The sequence below is a fragment of the Melospiza melodia genome, chromosome 4 (assembly GCF_035770615.1).
Source record: "Melospiza melodia melodia isolate bMelMel2 chromosome 4, bMelMel2.pri, whole genome shotgun sequence".
NCBI classification, from domain to species: domain Eukaryota; kingdom Metazoa; phylum Chordata; class Aves; order Passeriformes; family Passerellidae; genus Melospiza; species Melospiza melodia.
In genome coordinates, this window is record NC_086197.1 from 17,468,730 (window position 1) to 17,486,539 (window position 17,810).

At 38.6% G+C, this 17,810-nt stretch overlaps 1 protein-coding gene across 6 annotated transcripts in view; it reads left to right on the forward strand.

The window, feature by feature from the left end:
- The window catches only part of FGD4 (FYVE, RhoGEF and PH domain containing 4), a 91,599-nt gene that overhangs the window by 63,921 nt on the left and 9,868 nt on the right, over positions 1 to 17,810 (forward strand). For all 6 annotated transcript variants that reach the window (XM_063154074.1, XM_063154077.1, XM_063154076.1 and 3 more), the window contains exons 5-14: positions 2,694 to 2,783; positions 4,789 to 4,934; positions 8,570 to 8,726; positions 9,781 to 9,919; positions 10,855 to 10,913; positions 11,535 to 11,681; positions 12,925 to 13,097; positions 15,282 to 15,312; positions 15,485 to 15,580; positions 16,511 to 16,636. In XM_063154074.1, coding sequence (XP_063010144.1) covers positions 2,694 to 2,783; positions 4,789 to 4,934; positions 8,570 to 8,726; positions 9,781 to 9,919; positions 10,855 to 10,913; positions 11,535 to 11,681; positions 12,925 to 13,097; positions 15,282 to 15,312; positions 15,485 to 15,580; positions 16,511 to 16,636 — 1,164 coding nt within the window. The remainder of the gene's footprint in view (positions 1 to 2,693; positions 2,784 to 4,788; positions 4,935 to 8,569; positions 8,727 to 9,780; positions 9,920 to 10,854; positions 10,914 to 11,534; positions 11,682 to 12,924; positions 13,098 to 15,281; positions 15,313 to 15,484; positions 15,581 to 16,510; positions 16,637 to 17,810) is intronic.

The following is a 17,810-nucleotide window of genomic DNA, read 5'->3' on the forward strand; positions in this document are numbered from 1 at the left end:
AGTAAAAGTTTTGGTTTTGCAAAGTTAATTCTCTGCCAAGAAATGTTTTACTGTTGAAAGATTTGAGAAGTTCTACCAGCTTCTTGATTCTACAGTTTTTAGCCTTCTTTACCTGAAACAAAGCTGTGTATCTTCAGCAACCAATATAAATGCATAAATCTTCTTGTGAACAGCCACTACTTTAGGGATACCAGAATTTTCCTGCTTTATTGGTTGCTGTGCAAGAAACAAGCACAGTGTAATTTAAATTTTATTTGTTCATACTCTAGTTCTCTCACCCTGTCTGTGTTGTTTAATATATTCCTTCAAATCCCTCAGGGCAAGGGCTATGCCTGAGTAAGAGTGAATCATATACATCACTGTCATGTTGGCAGGTACAGTTTTCTTGACAGGAGATGGCTCCTGTTTGGTTTGGATAATAAGAAACTTCATACTTTCACCAGCATTTTTCACACTTCTTCTTAATTTCAGAGTTCAAAATCACTTATTTTAATTTCTTAAGCATGCATAATAATAGAATTATTCTAGGCATGAGCAGCTTTGTACTAAAGAACTAGATCCAGCTGATAAATTTACTGTAAGCATTGGAGTAGAGATTCAGGTTTGCAGTCCCTGCTGATGCAACTCTTAGTCTCTCACACTGTTGATATTTTGCTCCAGGGATTAAATAATGTGCCTGTGTAATGTAAATTTTCTCCGTATAGCACACTAGCCATTTCTGCCTGGTTTTATACATTCAGTTGCCATGTGTGCTGGATTGTCACAGAAGTTTAAAATGTTCCTTGAAATAATTGTTCCCTGAAGTTCCCCTCAACAACACTCCCTGCTTCCCCGCTGAGGATGTGCTGAAAGAGAAGCAGTAGTAGAATTTTCTGCTATTTTGCTCTGATCTGACCCTCTAGGTGTGTGTTTTTGTGCTGGAATAGGAACACGCCACAGTGATTAAAATATAACTCATCTGAGATGTGCATCTTACCCCACACGGAAGATCCCTCTGTCAGGTTGTGCAATTGATGTAGAAAGGAGGTGCAGGTTCAAGAATTAAGATGATGTCTAAGGTTGTTACTGAGAGGGTTGGAAATCTGGGCTCAGCTCGTTTTATGTGATTTTTTTTGTTTGTTATGCATGATTTTCCCTCTCTTAATTAGTTCAAGTAATGTTCTAAAAACTATGGATTGCTTCTATAGCACTGCTTCAGGGAGAAAGTGGGGTTCTCGGGTGAGGAAAAATAATAAAATTACTGAGGAACCAGTAACCTCCATGGTTTTGTGCCTCAAGTCCACATGTGAGATCTTTTGTAAATGGCTGCACTGAGCAGCAAGCTGCAGCTGTAATAGCTAATCTCCAGCTCCCTGCAATGTCTCTTGACAGCACTTAAAACACTGTTCTGCAGGTTACTGTGGTTGCTATGCTGATTTAAACAGATTTAATGAACAGCTTTGAAGTCACTATTGAAAGCCTGTTTTTAAGGAGGAGGTTTGCCATGTAGCAGTGCAACTGTGAACACTGCATATTAGAACTGAAATATGTTGAAATTTGGAATACTTATTGAATACCAAAATGGGGAAAAATGCACTGAACTGCTTTAAATATAAGACTCTACTTAAATATTTGATATTCTTCACACAATTTTTGTAAAGGTACTTGCAAATGTTTATCATAACCTTGTGGGAAGCAGTGTGCAGCTTGAAATCAGAAACCACTCAAGCTCTCCTCTTTATTTATTTTTTTTAATGAAGAATTTTCATGGTTTGTCTAGCAATTACCAGTTTCCCATAAGCAGTGTGGTAATCCTGCCATTTATTTCAGGAAGACTCTGTTGTTGTTAGATGTGAACAGACAGACTATCACTAGATCTGGAGAAAGAACCTTGTAATGGAAGTGTCAGTTTGTTGAGCCTGACACTTGCAAGCCTGAGGCATTTCCATAATGTTTTGACACTGTAGAAGGCTGTCCTTTCATTGTTTGTTTTGGAGTAATTTTGCCCAGCAACTTACAATTACATATTCTAACATATTTAGTTTAATACTGAAAATTCAATGAATGTTTTAAGTTTCTGTTCAGCAGAAGAACCAGAAATATATTTTGCAGAATAAAAGATTTTAAAATGAAAACTTCCCTCAGAATGCAAAAATTACTCCCATAAAGACTTAATGAAGGAGTCCTCTAATTGCAGTCAACAGTTGTTCAGCAGTGAATGTATTGGTGAACATAAAACATTTTGTACCACATTTTTCAATAATTTTGCTGTGCAAAGAACACGCAGTTCAAATAAGTCCTGAAATGGGGCGGGGGTGAGCACTGAGTGCTCCCATCTGTTCCCTCTCACTCTGTAAATCAGCTCCTCCAGCTCTGAAAGGTCAGTGGTACTCACTTACCAGGATGGGAGCTGATCTGTTGAGTAGGGAGTTGGTGCTTTGGCAAAGATCCCTACACAAACTGGAAAATACTACATCTTCTAGGCTTTGAATTTTTCTTCACAATTTGACTGATATTTAACATTCTGTGGCTTTTGTATGTGTTGATTAAACTGCGGGAAATGATGTATTTTTCAAAGTTGACCTTTATTACTAAATGTTAACCTTGTATTTCTTTTTGGACTACAAGGTAGCTATAAGTATTTTCAAAAAATTTTGTTATTATTAAATTATGTTTTCTTCAGTATCCTAAGAGTTGCTCTTCTTTTCCTTCAGGAGACAGATGAGCAGAAACGTCACAAAATTGCCAATGAACTTCTGCAAACAGAAAAGGCCTACGTTAGCCGACTGGACCTCCTAGATGGGGTACATTTTTCTCAATTTGCTTTTATTGTGTTGCCTTGAATTCACTCAAATGGCTATGTATAAGTGTGGGTATAAATTACAGAAGATGTGGCATGTTTTTCACAATTTGCTGATTTTCCAGTCAGTCATTTTCTGTTGCCTCAAAGTTTTGCCTTTGTTTCTATTTTAAGAGTGCTATATTTTTAATAAGTATTAGAATTTTGTGGCTCTTAATGCAATACGTTCTGTGTGGGGGGATGTCACTTTAAGTAATCATGATGGTAACCAACAAAGAGGATGGATAACCATGTTTTGGCTTCCAGTGAATTGGAGTGAATGTTGCAATCACCCACTCCTTTGAAAATTACTAAATCCTTCTAATTTGAACCACCCAATCAGAATTTTTCTTTAGTCCCAAAGAACCTAGAAATTGCCCATTCCAAAACGAATATCCTCTATTTTACCATTATATATTTAGAAACACAAATTACTGTTCCTGCAAGGAAAGGGTTGGACTCATGCTTTGTACAATCTAGCTGATATTTCTTAAACCGAAAAGTCTGGACTTAAGAATTTTCCTTCCTAAGTCTTGTTTGCTTTCCACATAACACATATACCCTTTACTTGGATGCCTCTGGCTTTGCTTTGCCTTACTACAGGATATTTTTCTCAGACTCTGCAGTTTAAATTTCTTAAGTCCAGTGCAGAAGTGCTGTACAAACAGTTGATGAAAAGTAAAAAGTCTCAACTGATACAATAATTGTTCAGGCTGCTGGGAATCCAAGTAATTGTCCTCAAGAAAGTGGATTTACACAGCAGACCTACATTGTGATGGATGTGTGGTAACTTTTAAAAGCCAAAATATTGCAGGGTGAAAAAAAGTGATTTAGAGAACTTTAAAAATAAAAAAAAAATATGTTTACTTCCTGCATAGATTTTTCCGATGGGTAATGTACAATTATTTTCCTTGATGACTTTTTAAGTGCATTACTGCTATGTCTGTTTTTCAAATATTAACTGGAGAAAATTCTGAAAAATTAGTTTCAAACACAGCTGCTCAACTGCTGCTAATGAGAGAAAAGCAGAAGACTAGGAGGGGACTGTTATATTTCTGAGCTTGGTTAAAAAGTTGTGTAATCTTTATGGTCTTCAAAGTAACTAGCTGTGCTGTTGGCAGTGCAGCAAACTGGGCATGTTTTAGAGTGTATGTGGCAGTACATGGCTTTTTTCCTTTTAAGACACTTTGGCTATCTCAGTTGGGGTGATCAAAGCTGCTGTCTTCAGACCCTTTTCTTCTTTTGCAAGTCCTTGCCCAGACTTTTGAAGCCTTTTCTGGGGATATGCAATCTGTTCAAGCATGGGAGAGGGTGGCAGAGGGACAAGAGCTGTCCAAAAGCATGGAGATTTTTGTGATGTGCATATTAACAGATGCACATTTTGTAGCTGCACCTAGTCAGGTTGAGCTCACTGAAGGAGAAAAAATACATTTAATTTTAAAAGAGACTATAGTCCACTCAGAACTTGGTCTCTTCTGTACTTTAAATGATACATGGGGACAACTCATAGTCTGCCAACTACTTTGATTTCAAAAGGTTAAGGGGATACAACATTCAAGGGAATTGGTGGGGCTAATGGTGATCAGACATCATGCTAATTGCAAAGAACAGAAGAGCGGAAAATACTGCTGGAAGACTGGGGAAGCTGAGATGATGTAGCTGCTAAAACAGACAGGATGGGATGTCTGGAGCTGCTCCCAAATGGCACTGCTTCAGCTTGGCTCTCCTTGTGTCAGCCCTGCCTGCAGTGCTCTCCTGCCTTATGAGAACAAAAGGGGGGTGTCAGGAGACGAGAAGCATTTCACTTCCAGAGAGGGAAAGGCAATGAATGAATTCATCACTACCCATCTGTATTATTGAAATGTTAATCTTGCCTCAGCTGGAGCAGGAGAGGTGGATAGGTGGTCTTCTATTGGTTAAATATAATGGGTTAAATATAATGGGTTTGTGGCTCTTTTTCTGTATTGCAGGTATTCTATTCCAGACTCCTTGAGGAAGCCAACCGAGGTTCATTTCCACCTGAGGTGATTAATAAAATATTCTCCAACATTTCATCGATAAATGCCTTCCACAGTAAATTCTTACTTCCGGAACTTGAAAAAAGAATGCAGGAGTGGTAAGAGGCAATTTACTGGTTAATACACTTCTGAAACTGTGTCTGTAGAAACTCTCTTGCAGGGCTGAGGTAGGGAACGTATCTTCAAATTAGCTCTCCAGGCCCGGGAGCCACTGTGAGTAAGGGAACATCTGCTCTCCCACTCTTCCTCAGGATCTGACTCAGCAGAGGACTGGCATCATTTGCTCAAAATAAAGGACATGGATCATGAGTAACCTCACTGGAGGCAGTGAGATTGCTCATGATCTTGCTAAATTAGGGGCTCAGACTCAAATTATGTGCTACCTGGTGAATTTATTGTACAGAGTACAAAGTTGAGGTAAATAACACTTATGTGATTTATGATAATGCTGAAGTACAGTAACCTCTATTTTTACTGCCTTTTGTAATAACATGGGACAGAATCTTCTTTTTCTATGTTTTAATTTTCTTTTTGAAATTAAAATCCATGCCAGATATATTCCATTTTCATTTCATATTCCATTTCCATTTCATATTCCATTTCATTTCCAAAATCCATTTCCCCCTCAGCTTTTCTTGACCTCTGTTTGGAGCCAGCAAGGACAGAACAGGTGTAAATACACTGTGTAATACTCATGTACAGATGTAGTATCTTTTTCTTGCCTTGGTGTGTGTGTGTGTGATTCTGGACATGTTAAAACACAGCCATACATTTTTGATCTCTTCTATGTAATTAAAAAAAAAAAAAAAAGGTCTCAAACCATTGCTGCTTCCCTACCTTCTTTGGGAAAAAGGATAACCTCATTTAAAAAGAAATGGTAAATATAGTTTCATCCAGTCATTTCACCTCAGCACTTGTTTGGCTCCTATATTCAAATTGTCTAGAATTTATTATGAGGAATTCAAGTGTTTGTCCATACATAATTTCCAGCTACACTGTCATATAGCTCCTTTATTATCAAAAAACACACCAAAAATGAAGGGGAAAAACCCCTTGTTTTGTAATATATATGAAAATCTTAGATGATGCAATGGTGCTTTAGACAGCAGCTGTACATCTTCTGACTCTGTAAGATGATTCCCCTTTAAATGATGGTTCCTTAAAATAGAATACTTCACATGCACAAACACATGGTACCTCTGGGCAGTCTATAATGCAAGGAAGTAATAAAATGCAAGCATTGTGAAATATAAGAAGTTCCCTGCAGAATGACTGGAGTAAGTAAAAACTACCCATTTCTTTTAACAGAACTTGAAAAAAATCAGATAGGAAATACTGATTCCTGGATTCCTGAATGCCTGGATTACATTAGAGTACATGTCCATAAGAAGTGGAGTTTAGATGTTTAAAAAACAGCTCACACCACATTATGGCAGTGCTGTGTGATTTGAAATGAGATTCACAGTGTAATCTTAAAATTCTGCTCTAGACACTTTATGGAGCACAGAGTATGCGTTGCCTTACTTTACATATCTGCAAAATGCTAAACTGCTCACTACTATGGTGTGTATAATTATATAGCTTCAAAGGTTGAAAAGTGCTTTTGCAGATAAGCTTTGACTCTTGGTGCAGAGCTAATAAATTGCATCACAAGGATATTATCTTTTCCAAATTGTATGAATACAACCTTTGTGCTGCACCTGAGACAGCCTGTTTAAATGTCCTTGAAACACTGTGCTTTTGGGAGGAGTTAGAAAAAAGGGTGCAGTTGAAGACAGCTTTTTCTGATCATTGCTGAAAGTAAAAATCTGGGCTAATTTTCTCTCCCCATCACTGGTCTCTGAAATTGTCTGGAATAATAGCTTCTTCCAGATATAGTCTTCTCATAAGTTCCTCTCATTATGCACAAGAAATTAAGTATGTTCTATGGGTAGCTTTATGTGCTTCTATTATTCTTTATCTTCCTGCAAAAAAACCTGGATAAAAATTTCTGACCTTTCCTTGAGTTTTGGTTTAAATTGAAAACTTAGAGTAAAAATATGTAAAAATATGTAAAGCAGATCAAATGCAAATTCTTTCTTGGAAGAAAAGGCAGTGTGAATCTAAACTTCCCAAGTGAAAGTGAAATTGTCTAGTAGCTGCATTTTGAGTGAGTTGAGCAACAGCTGGAGCTGAATATCTCTTACAACATATGGCTTGGAAACACCAGAACCAGCATTGTTGCAATATATTTCTCATGAAAAGTGTGTAACAGAGCACAGCAGTGATCCCATGCCATGGAATCATCAAATGGTTTGGCTTGGAACAGACCTGAAAGATCATCTAATTCCAGCTCCCCTTCCATGGGCAGGGAGACCTTTCACTAGGCTGTCAAATAATGATAATGATAATTAGATACAATACCCTGAGACTTCTGGATCCTAGGATGACCAGTAGCAGGTACTTTGGAATAACATAAGAGCCCTGCATGATTTCAGAGACCAACTTCCCACCCTGTTTTGTCCCCTCATTGCCAGCCCCAGCAGCAGCCCAGTGTTACACAGGAACTCTCTGCCCTGCAGAGGCAGCTGCAGCTGGACCAGTTTTTGTCAGTCCTGCAATATTCACTTTTCAAGTACAACCCTTCTGTTCTGCATGGCTGTTCTCTCAGAGAAGTGGTGTGTTGGAGTGGGCTGAAGAATTTTTCGCTTCAGACCGCTATGAGGACATTGATTTCAGACTTTTAGAAATCCTTACTAAGATACTGAGTTTCTGAGTCTGTCCCTGAAAAAGAGACATGAAATGTGCTTCCTGTTGTAGTTCTTGGAGGGGCCTCTGTGCTGCTCCACATTTTTGTGTGCCCTGGGAGTGCAGCCTCTCCAGCTGCTACTTTACTATTCTGGTTTATTGGAAGGCGCCATCAGGAGTTGGGAAAAATGTTCTCACAAAAGACTGAAATCCAAGGGATTATCTTTCCTTCATATGTTCCCTTAGATAATTAGTAATTAAAACCCAGATGTTAATATGTATATATTTATAGAATGTTATGTTTATACAAGGCACAGCGTGGAAGCTGTACAGAATGGGTTTAGCCCTCAAACCAAGCCACAGGTTAGATATTTTAAGGATTAAATTATGGTCAAAAGAAGATAATGTAATTTTAAGGAACTGCAGATAAAGTAAATTAGGCCATATTTTGTAAATAAAATCTTTCATGCCTTCAATTTCTAGCTTTACTTATTTTAGCCCTCTATGTGACCTGTGGTACTTATACATCATCAAAGGGGATACAAAGACTCTTTCTAGATTTTCTAATTTGGGTCCTCTACATGACCTGTGCTGCTTATACATCATTTAAGGAGGATACCATCACTTTCTAGGTTTTCTTATTTGAGTCCTCTACATGACATGTGTTGTTTATACATCATCAAAGGGGATACAAACACTCTTTCTAGATTTTCTTATTTGAGTCCTCTACATGACCTATAGTGCTTATACATCATTAGAGGGGGATACAAACACTTTTTAGATTTTCTTATTTGAGTCCTCCACATGACCTGTGGTGCTTTACATTATTAAAGGGGAATACAAACACTCTTTCCCTGCGAATTCAGATTTACTGCTCATTTTGGAAATCCATATGAGGCGATCCCAAACAGAAGGGTTCTCTGTTAAGCGCTTGAGACCTTTTATAACCTTGAGTGACTTTTTTTCTTTCCATTTTGCTCTGAGATTCCACCCTCTTGCTTTGCAGGACCACCACCCCTAGGATTGGAGACATTCTGCAGAAGCTGGCTCCTTTCCTCAAGATGTATGGCGAGTACGTGAAGAATTTCGACAACGCGATGGAACTGGTGAAAACGTGGACTGAGCGGTCACCTCAGTTCAAATTCATTATCCAAGACATTCAGGTAATGGGGAGAACAATGGAGATCATCAAGTGATATATAAAAATACATAGGTTTGTGGATGAAAAAAGGATTAAAGAGGAAATTAAATACCAAATCCCTTAGAATTAAGGCAGTTGTTTTTATCCACTTCACACTCTGTTTTTCCCTACTCCTTCCTGCGTATGCGCACAACCCACCCACAAAAATCCAGATTTTTCTCCTGCAAAATAGAGGAGCAATTTGTAGAGGTTGAAATAGCTGAAGATTATAAAAATAGTGCATTTTTTTGTAAATACCAAAGTAAGTACCACTTTAGGATGAAGTGAAAAGGCAGTGCATCCCTAGATCCCTGCACTGCGTGCAATAATATTGTGTTTTCTCCCAGTAACGCTGGGCACAGGGATGCCAGTCTTTCCCAAAGGCTCGTTTCACACCCTCTGGTGCTCCCTGGGGGTGTCTCTGGGAATTGGCCGTGTGTGTCCTGCAGTGTGAGCACTTAGAAATAGAATGGAATATTTCTACTTAAATTTTACTGCTCTGTGGGGTCTTTTGGTTGTAAGGCAGGGAAGAAAACAATGTAGGTTTTAATGTAATTTTTGTTTTTATAATCTAATTGCATTTAAGATTATGGAAATGAATATTCATCTTAAGATATGAGGGAGTTGACATTGTAAATGAACCTCAAAGAAAGCTTTCTCTCACATAGGTAAAACATATCTTTGTAGCCCATTAGAATGATTGTTTATATATGTGGTCATGAACTGTTCTTATTAATTTAGAAGTATTTCTCATGTGTGTTATCACAAACCTATTTTAAAATACACTGGAGTTTAAAAGATTTTTTTGGTAAGACTTTTTGGTAAGACTGTCAAATACTTAGAAAAGTTTTTACAATTATTTTTTGTGAAGATTTTCTGATTATCTGGTTTGGTAAACTAGTTCTGTATTCTTTCAGAAGATCTATCATGCATGTCTCAAAATACATTGTTTATGTTTCATCAACCATTACTTTTATTTTATGGTATTGTAATGACATTTTTGCCTGCTTCATTGAAATATGTTTACAATTTTTTAGAAGGAAAAAGTGTGTGGAAATTTGACATTGCAACATCACATGCTAGAACCAGTCCAACGCATTCCACGCTACGAGATGCTTCTAAAGGACTACCTAAGGAAATTGCCTCAGGATTCCCTAGACTGGAAAGATGCTGAAAGTAAATATCTTCAGGCCATTAAAGGAGCTATATTAAGATATTAGTAAGAGGATACTGTAAATTAAAGATATTTTCAGGAAAGAGCAAGTGAAGAATTACCCATGGAAAGAATGATAGAATTTCTTCAGTGGAATCATAGCATTCCTTGAAAAACAAAATCTGTTTGAACTGAAGTTAGTTTTAAAGTCATAAAGCCTTTAGTACTCTCCTGGAGAACAGAAGTTTTACTTTGGTTTTGGAATAGCGCACAGGTTTTGATTTGTTTGCTTTGCAGATGATCAGGGCTTGTGGTGGCTTTTTAATTTATTTTTGTTGGCATTTTGGTTTGCTTTATGCACATTTGGAATGTTTGACTGCTACTTGTAAAAAAGTGAAGTTAGGCTCATTGTATTTTTAAGCTTCTGCAGGGAAAAAGCGCAGCCCACTTTTAAATTTCTTCCTCTCTGTATTTACATGAGAACAGTTCAAGGTATTTGCATGGAGTGTTCAAATTCACTTGCCAGATAATTCTTTTAAATATTTCATTTTTAGTACCATTGCAGTGAACAATTATAAGATGAGCTGTTTCAACTGAAAAAATATTGTTTGACTTTCTGAACTACTTTGAGAAAAGGAGGGACAGCACCATGACTGTTCTTGTCACAGAAAAATGTGATTCTAAGTAGTGAAGTGCTACAGTAAACTGCAATAATTCTCTTCTTCTTTTCCATATTATTGTTTCTATTTGGTACCTGACTTTTTTCTGCCTTCCACTTTACCTTGTTTTCTTTTTATTGCTAACTGAAGAAATTTATTGTACTTTGAAATTTACATAAAAACAACAAATATTTTTGTAGAATTACCACAGTGCCCCCCCTTTTTCCCCCCTGTGTAGTACATAAATAAGTAAAAGTAAAGCTTTTTGGTTTTACTTATTTTCTTTTTCTTCTGTTTAGAATCCCTGGAAATTATATCCACTGCAGCAAGTCACTCAAATAGTGCAATAAGAAAGATGGTAAATGATCCTTGTTTTCCTGATCACTTTTCAGTATATTATATTTCAATATATGGCCAAGCTAGGAGAGTGAATTGCAAATCTTCCTAAAAATGGCAAGAATTGGTTTCTTGGGTCAAAGTGATTGTTCCTACTTAATGTATTTATACAGCTCCTGGAAATGACAGACAAAATCTGTCATTGGATCAAATTCTCTCAAGTGGAAAATGGGACATACTTAGTTCTCCTGGCTCAAATCACTGATACTGCCCTGGAGTCTTAACCATGTTTCATCTGTTTCTGTCAGTGCAGGACAATGTTTGTAGAGAGCAGTTACTGTTTCTCTGCCTGATTGGGCTGGGATGATAGGATCTTAATTGAAATGTGAGATGTTTTGGGCAAGAAGTAATGCAGACTGTATAAAGACTGCATTTTAAAAATTACCAAGGATATAACATTTCTAAAAGTACTTCTAGCTTTATCAACTAAATTAATCAGTCAGACCACACATGCTGGGTATAAATATGTTTTCCAAAGCTTAACAGTCTCCAGATTTACGCCAGCTCCCATCATTTAATTTAAACTGCATCAAGACCTGTGCTTTCAATTAATAACTTTTATAACTGTATTTTCACCATAAAGGAGAATCTAAAGAAGTTGTTGGAGATCTATGAGATGCTGGGAGAGGAGGAAGACATCGTGAACCCTTCAAATGAGCTGATCAAAGAAGGGCAGATCCTTAAGCTGGCTGCTCGCAACACGTCTGCCCAGGAGCGCTACCTTTTCCTGGTGAGTGTGGGGGCTGCTGCTGCTGCTGAGAACTTTGAAACCCTCATTAAACTGAAATGTAAAAGCTTAGGATCTCTGCCCTGATGGATTGGGTGTTGGGGTCCCAGTAAGTAAGTCTTGTGGTTCTGTGGGGGTTTTATATCGTGGCAGATCGTCCTCTCAGCTGGAGTTTGAAAAGTACAGCCATGCTCCCTTTACAACTCCCTTGGAAGGTTTGGTGGAATTTGTTGCTTCCCATGCATTGAAAATTGCTGCTATATTTTTGCTCAGGGGTCTCTGGCATGGCCCTTCTTCTGGTTAATAAAGGATGTTGAGGCACAGCTCCTCCTTATCTGTGCTTCAAACAAAAGGAGAAATTATAGAATAGAAATACTTCAGCTGGAGCCAGACAGCTGACTTAAATAATGTTCTCTTCATAAGAGAAGTGACAAGCTCAAATGTACTCTGTGTCTGTGATACAGACTAGGCAATAGTGTAGTCAGGATTTCTATGAAATAGGATTCAGCTGAAGTGAGTTTTCAACTGAAGTGAATTTTTCTTTTCAATAATTACTTTTGAGAAAAATGAGAGAGGGGAAAAAAGTGAGAAAATTAAACACTTTATATCTGATTTAATAACTGTGCTTCTAGGCTGTGGCTTTAGACATTTTAACATTATTTAAAGTTCTACTTTAGTAAAGGAATATATCTTTGTCCTGCTCTCTGTACTATATTTTCCCCTTGTGATATGGAGGGTTTCAGGGAATAAAAACTTTAAGAAATGTTCTTTTGTCTTGGAGAAAAGACAGATAATGTCTTTGAATAACATAAGTTACGACTTGTACAAAACAAAATTATTTTTGTACAGGATAAATATAAATGTATACACTGAAGGAAAAAGTCCTTATTCTACAGTTTACAGTAGGTTTTGTAGAATTGGGACATGAGAACAGATTTGGTTAGAAAAGCTTTACACTGGCATAGAATATCTGGTCTGAGTATGATTTGATAATAAATACTATGAAGACTGCTGCATAAGCAGAACAATTATTTTTACATTCACTGAATCCTGTTCCTAAAGAAATAAGAAAGAGAAAGTCTTGCATTAGAGCTTTGGTCATCTTATGTGCCAGCTGATCAGGAAAGAACCTGCTTTCTCACCCACCAAGTCTAGCTTTGTGATACTGTCCAGCTCTCAGTGGACAAACTGTGGCTTTATCTGTGTTTTTCTTAGTGCAAAACCACGTGTTTATTTCTCCCCCCAGTTTAACAATATGTTGCTCTACTGCGTCCCCAAATTCAGCCTGGTAGGATCCAAGTTCTCGGTTCGAACCAGAGTTGGCATAGATGGCATGAAGATTATAGAAACCCATAATGAAGAATATCCACACACTTTCCAAGTGTCTGGGAAAGAGAGGACACTGGAGTTGCAGGCCAGGTAAGCAGTCTTTTTAGCCAGTTCCTTGAGATCAAATATATACACACAGAAGAGTGGATTAACAGATTTGAAGAACGAGGCAGCGGACTTCATCTTAATGTTGGTGTTTTGGAAATAGCCTAGGCTGCCAAAAAATCATGAATTTTCAATCCAGGAATCTCCCTGAGCAGAAGATGCATCTGGGATGCATAGCACATTGGCTAACCTTGCAGAAATGCCCAGGATAGCTGTGAATGGGCTGGCTGGGAATCCGAGGGCAGTGCCAGGGCAGCCTGTCTGACTGAGGTGTTTTAGGACACAGGGTGTGATAATCACTGGTACCTCTGGGTCTGAGCTGCCTTGGTACCAACGAGTCTGTTCACCTCAGGGCAGCTCCAGCAGACAGAGCTCTCCCTCCCAGTGGGTTTACCTCCACAGAACAGAGTTTTCTGCAGAAGTAGCTGATGGTCTGCTTTCCTCTGTTCCTCGGCCTCATTTCCCATCTACTTGTATTCTTCCAGTCCAAGTATCAACCTCCTCCTGGAAGGCAAGCTCTCCTCTTAGTTCTTGGGTCCTTTCCCTCCAGGTGCACTCTTCTCACTGGCACTTATTCTGCTCTCCAATTTATTAGTCCTTGTATCCTCCTTTTGCTGAGTTACCTTCCCCTCACATTTTTGCACTGCCTAGGCTAAATTGCCCCTGTCTAGACTCAAATAGAGTGAGATGCTCCTTCTCTCCTTTTGGGCCTGCTTAAAAATCCTATTCTTAGCAGTCAGGGTTTCATTGCAGGGAGGCAAGGATTAAATAAACAGGAAAATGTCCATGGCTGGTATAGTTCTGTGTTTGCACCATGTATCTGGGGACAAAGCATAGCCTGCTAGCCAATTAACTTTCAAGCTACTTTCCTTTATGAGAAACATGTAATGTTTAATGAGAGTTACAGCAGAGAATGTGCAAAGATAACAGCATATAGGTATTTACCTACACTTTCATTCAATTTCAAATTAGATGTATACTTCAAAAAATGACACAAAAAAACCCTTTCCACTAAGATCTGCAAGATTTCTGGGACAGGTTTTTGGCTATCAGTCATATCTGCTGTAAATTACTGTCTGATATCTTGCTAAATATTTTGTATATTGTTATGCCATACACCTATTTCAATGGTGAAAGGCGGCATCTTGCTATACCATTTCTGAAGCATGTTTTAATTAGAAGAAAATTGATACAGCAAAATAAGTTTATTTTGTTAGCTTTCCTACATTACCCATAGGAGAAATTTTATTGCATTAGTTTATTTTAGGTGAGGGAAGCACAGATTTTTATCTTTTGCTTTGTGGTCATTGTTAGAATACATTAAGTCTGTACAAAACTCCGAAGGAATAGATGCCACAAAGCTCTTATTCAATTATATTAGAAAAATCTTTATCAATGTATGAGTAGTGAATGTACCCTATGCCTTAATGTCCTTAATTCATGAACTTTTATTTGACATTGTAATAATTTTTAATTTACTCTTGGCCTATTCTTTAGTAGGAGGATTATATTTATTATTCAAAGTATTATTGGAGTACATTTTCAATTACTGTTTTAAACAGCTGGTAGATTATTTCTTTGGAAGGCTGCTGGTCAGGTACTATGGTTAATAGCCCAGCTTTTTGTTTTTACTGTAAGCAGGTAGGAAGAATGATTTTGACTGCTTGGAGAGGTTTCTTCTTCCTCATGTGCAGATGGTAGGTGGGAAGGGCAAAGTAGTTTAAGATTCTGCCAGCTTAAAAGTTCTGCTAATAATGCAAAACAACAGGTGGGGAACTGTTTTAATTGAGATATTGTAAAGGTTCTCTTTTGCATCCTTCAGAGCAATCCATAGAAAAATTAACTTTTGTATGACTGGTATTACATGGTGCAGCAGGGTGTTTTCCCCAACACATTATCCAAGGAGGAGGCAACTCTTGGAGAGCAGATACACTGAAGTGTTAATTCTCATGTTTCTAACTTGTCTTCTGGTTTGGTGTGTTTGGGTTTTTCTTTTGTTTTTTGGTTTTGTTTTGTTTTTTTTTTTTTTAAGTTGGACAGTGAACAATTAGTATTGTTTAAATTCTTGAGAATTACTGAACCATTATGTGGCTTTTGCAAGAAATTGTTGATAGTGGAATAGTGTTTCCTAAACTAGTCTGAAACTAATGTGTCAAATATTTCTTTTAGTTCTGAACAGGATAAAGAAGAATGGATAAAGGTAAATTCATCTACATTCTTTATTTGCTAAACATTTTGTCACTGAAGCAATTGGAAAAGTAATATTTGTGTTTTCTGTCTCTACCTTCTTTCTGCTGATCAATAACTGGTCAGAATGCAGAGTCTGTTTTAAATTTTACCATGTCTGAAGAATCTCTCCACTCTTTCCTTAGGCACTTCAGAGTACTATTGAAGCTTTTCAGCAGAGGAATGAAACTTTCAGAAATGCTATTGCTAAAGAATATGAAGACATGCCTGTTGAAGTCTCTGTAAGCTGCTCTTATTCCTTTGTACCCTTCTTAATACCCATTGTGTTCTTCAATAAGTGGAAAAAGTTTGGCAGAAACCTTGTTTTCAAGCTCATCATTCCTAAAGCAGAGTAATCAACAAAACAGTCATCTTGTTGGTAATTGTTTTTCTTCAAAATGCCAAATCTTGTAAACAAGCCTCTATCTTTCTTGAAACACGTAACAGAGCACCCTTTCAGCGATGCATCATGATTTTTCACTGGGTTCTTTGTTATTTATTTTATAGATTTCAAAAAGCATCTTGAGCTATGTTTTGTAATTTCCTTTCCAGAGGATGAGTAATGAGGCTTTTTCTGGGGTTCGGGGTGTCCCCAGCAGGCTGCAATAGGGTCCGGATAGCTCTGACCTGCTCGGCACGGCAGTCTGAGCAGTTCTTTGCCACAGGCAACCTTAGCAAGCTTAAGTGATATCAGCTCTTTCGTGATTATCAGCTCATTGTGATTTCAGCCCTGCAGCTTGCTAGGTGCCTAGGCAGGCAGATGCAGGGAGAGAGAGGAGAAAGGCTGTGTGAGGTTCCACAGGGGTGTCTTTATTGAATCTTCTGTGAAGGTTCCCAGTGACAGCTTTTCTGCCTGAGCTGGGCAAAAGCAGCTCTTTATATAGATTTCCAAAACCTCTTTCAGGGGTTTTGGAAATTGTCCTATAGTAAGGGTTAAAGGAAAGTGATCTATAGTCTTACAGAGAGATAAGCAAGGGGTCCAAAGGTGGAAGAGAGGGGCTTCTAGTCCAGTCACCATGACTTGGCATTTCCTATCTTGGGCTTCTGCCAGGGAAGTCTTACAGGCTCTGGGCCTGCTACAGATGAGAATAACTATTTTCCTTATTTCAAGTACTGTGCAGTTTTTTCCTAGTTTTTAAAAGTCTTTTCTCCTCCTCCTGGCCCTCCTTTAGAATGCTGAGCTTGGGAAGAGGGCGCCGCGGTGGATCCGGGACAACGAGGTCACCATGTGCATGAAGTGCAAGGAGCCCTTCAACGCGCTGACGAGGAGGAGGCACCACTGCCGAGCCTGTGGACATGTGAGTGCCAGCCCCCTGCTGCAGCTGCTCAGCATTGCTGCCAGGCTCTCCAGGCACCTGCCTGGCTTCTCATGGCTCCTTGGCATCATAGAAGCTTAGAATGGCTTGGGTTGGAGGGGACTTTGAACATCACCCAGCCCCTGTGGTCACCCTATTGTTGCGGTGTTGTGGGGGTCCCCAGGATGAGGTGAGAGATGAGAATTGACTCCAAGTCAGAGAATTATGAGAGATGAGAATTGACTCCTTCTCAGAAGGCTGATTTATTATATGATGATATAATTTTCTTTTAATATAATATACTAAAACTATACTAAAGAAAGAGAAAGGAGACATTAGAAAGCTAGACAAGAATGAATAATAAAAACTCCTGACTGAGCAGAGTCCTGACAAAGCTGGCTGTGATTGGCCATTAATTAAAAACAATTCACATGCTGGGTAAACAAGTCTCCAAATCCCATTCCAAAGGAGCAAAACGTGGAGAAGCTGAGGCTTCTCATCTTGCCAGGAGAAGAAATCCTGGCAAAGGGATTTTTCATAAACAATCACAGTGACAAGTGCCAACCCCAGTGCTGTGGGCAGGGACCTTCCAGCAGACCAGGCTGCTCGGAGTCACATTCAGCCTGGCCTTGAACCCCTCCAGGGATGGGGCATCCATCCACAGCTTCCCTGGGCAGCCTGGCCAGTGCTGTGGAGTTTGCTGCTGCACTTGAAGCTGGAAGAAGCAGCTCTGCACACCACCAAGGAGCCTCTGCCTGCTCTAGTCATTAGAAACACATATGCTTGTGTATAATGTCCCAAGGCCCTGCACAAAGTATATTGTTAATTTTGAGAGAACTCTACTAATATGAAGAGTTTCAAGACTATATTAAGATGGCATAATCCAGCAAAATTTCAGTATATTGTTAGTTTTGAGAGACCTCTACTAATATGAATAATTTCAAGACCATATTAAGATGGCATAACCCAGCATTATTTCAGGCTGGCACTGGCTGGCTCCACCAAAAGAACATAAAACCCTGCAGTTTTCCCTTAGGTTAACTTGGAGCTGCTCCCAGCTGGGTTCAATAAGTGTGCACATGTGCAAAGCATCAGGGAAGGAGGGAATGTGAGGGTGGGGAGAGAGTTTTGCTGCTGCTTTCCCTGTGGGGTGGTACAGTAACGTATTCAGCGTGAA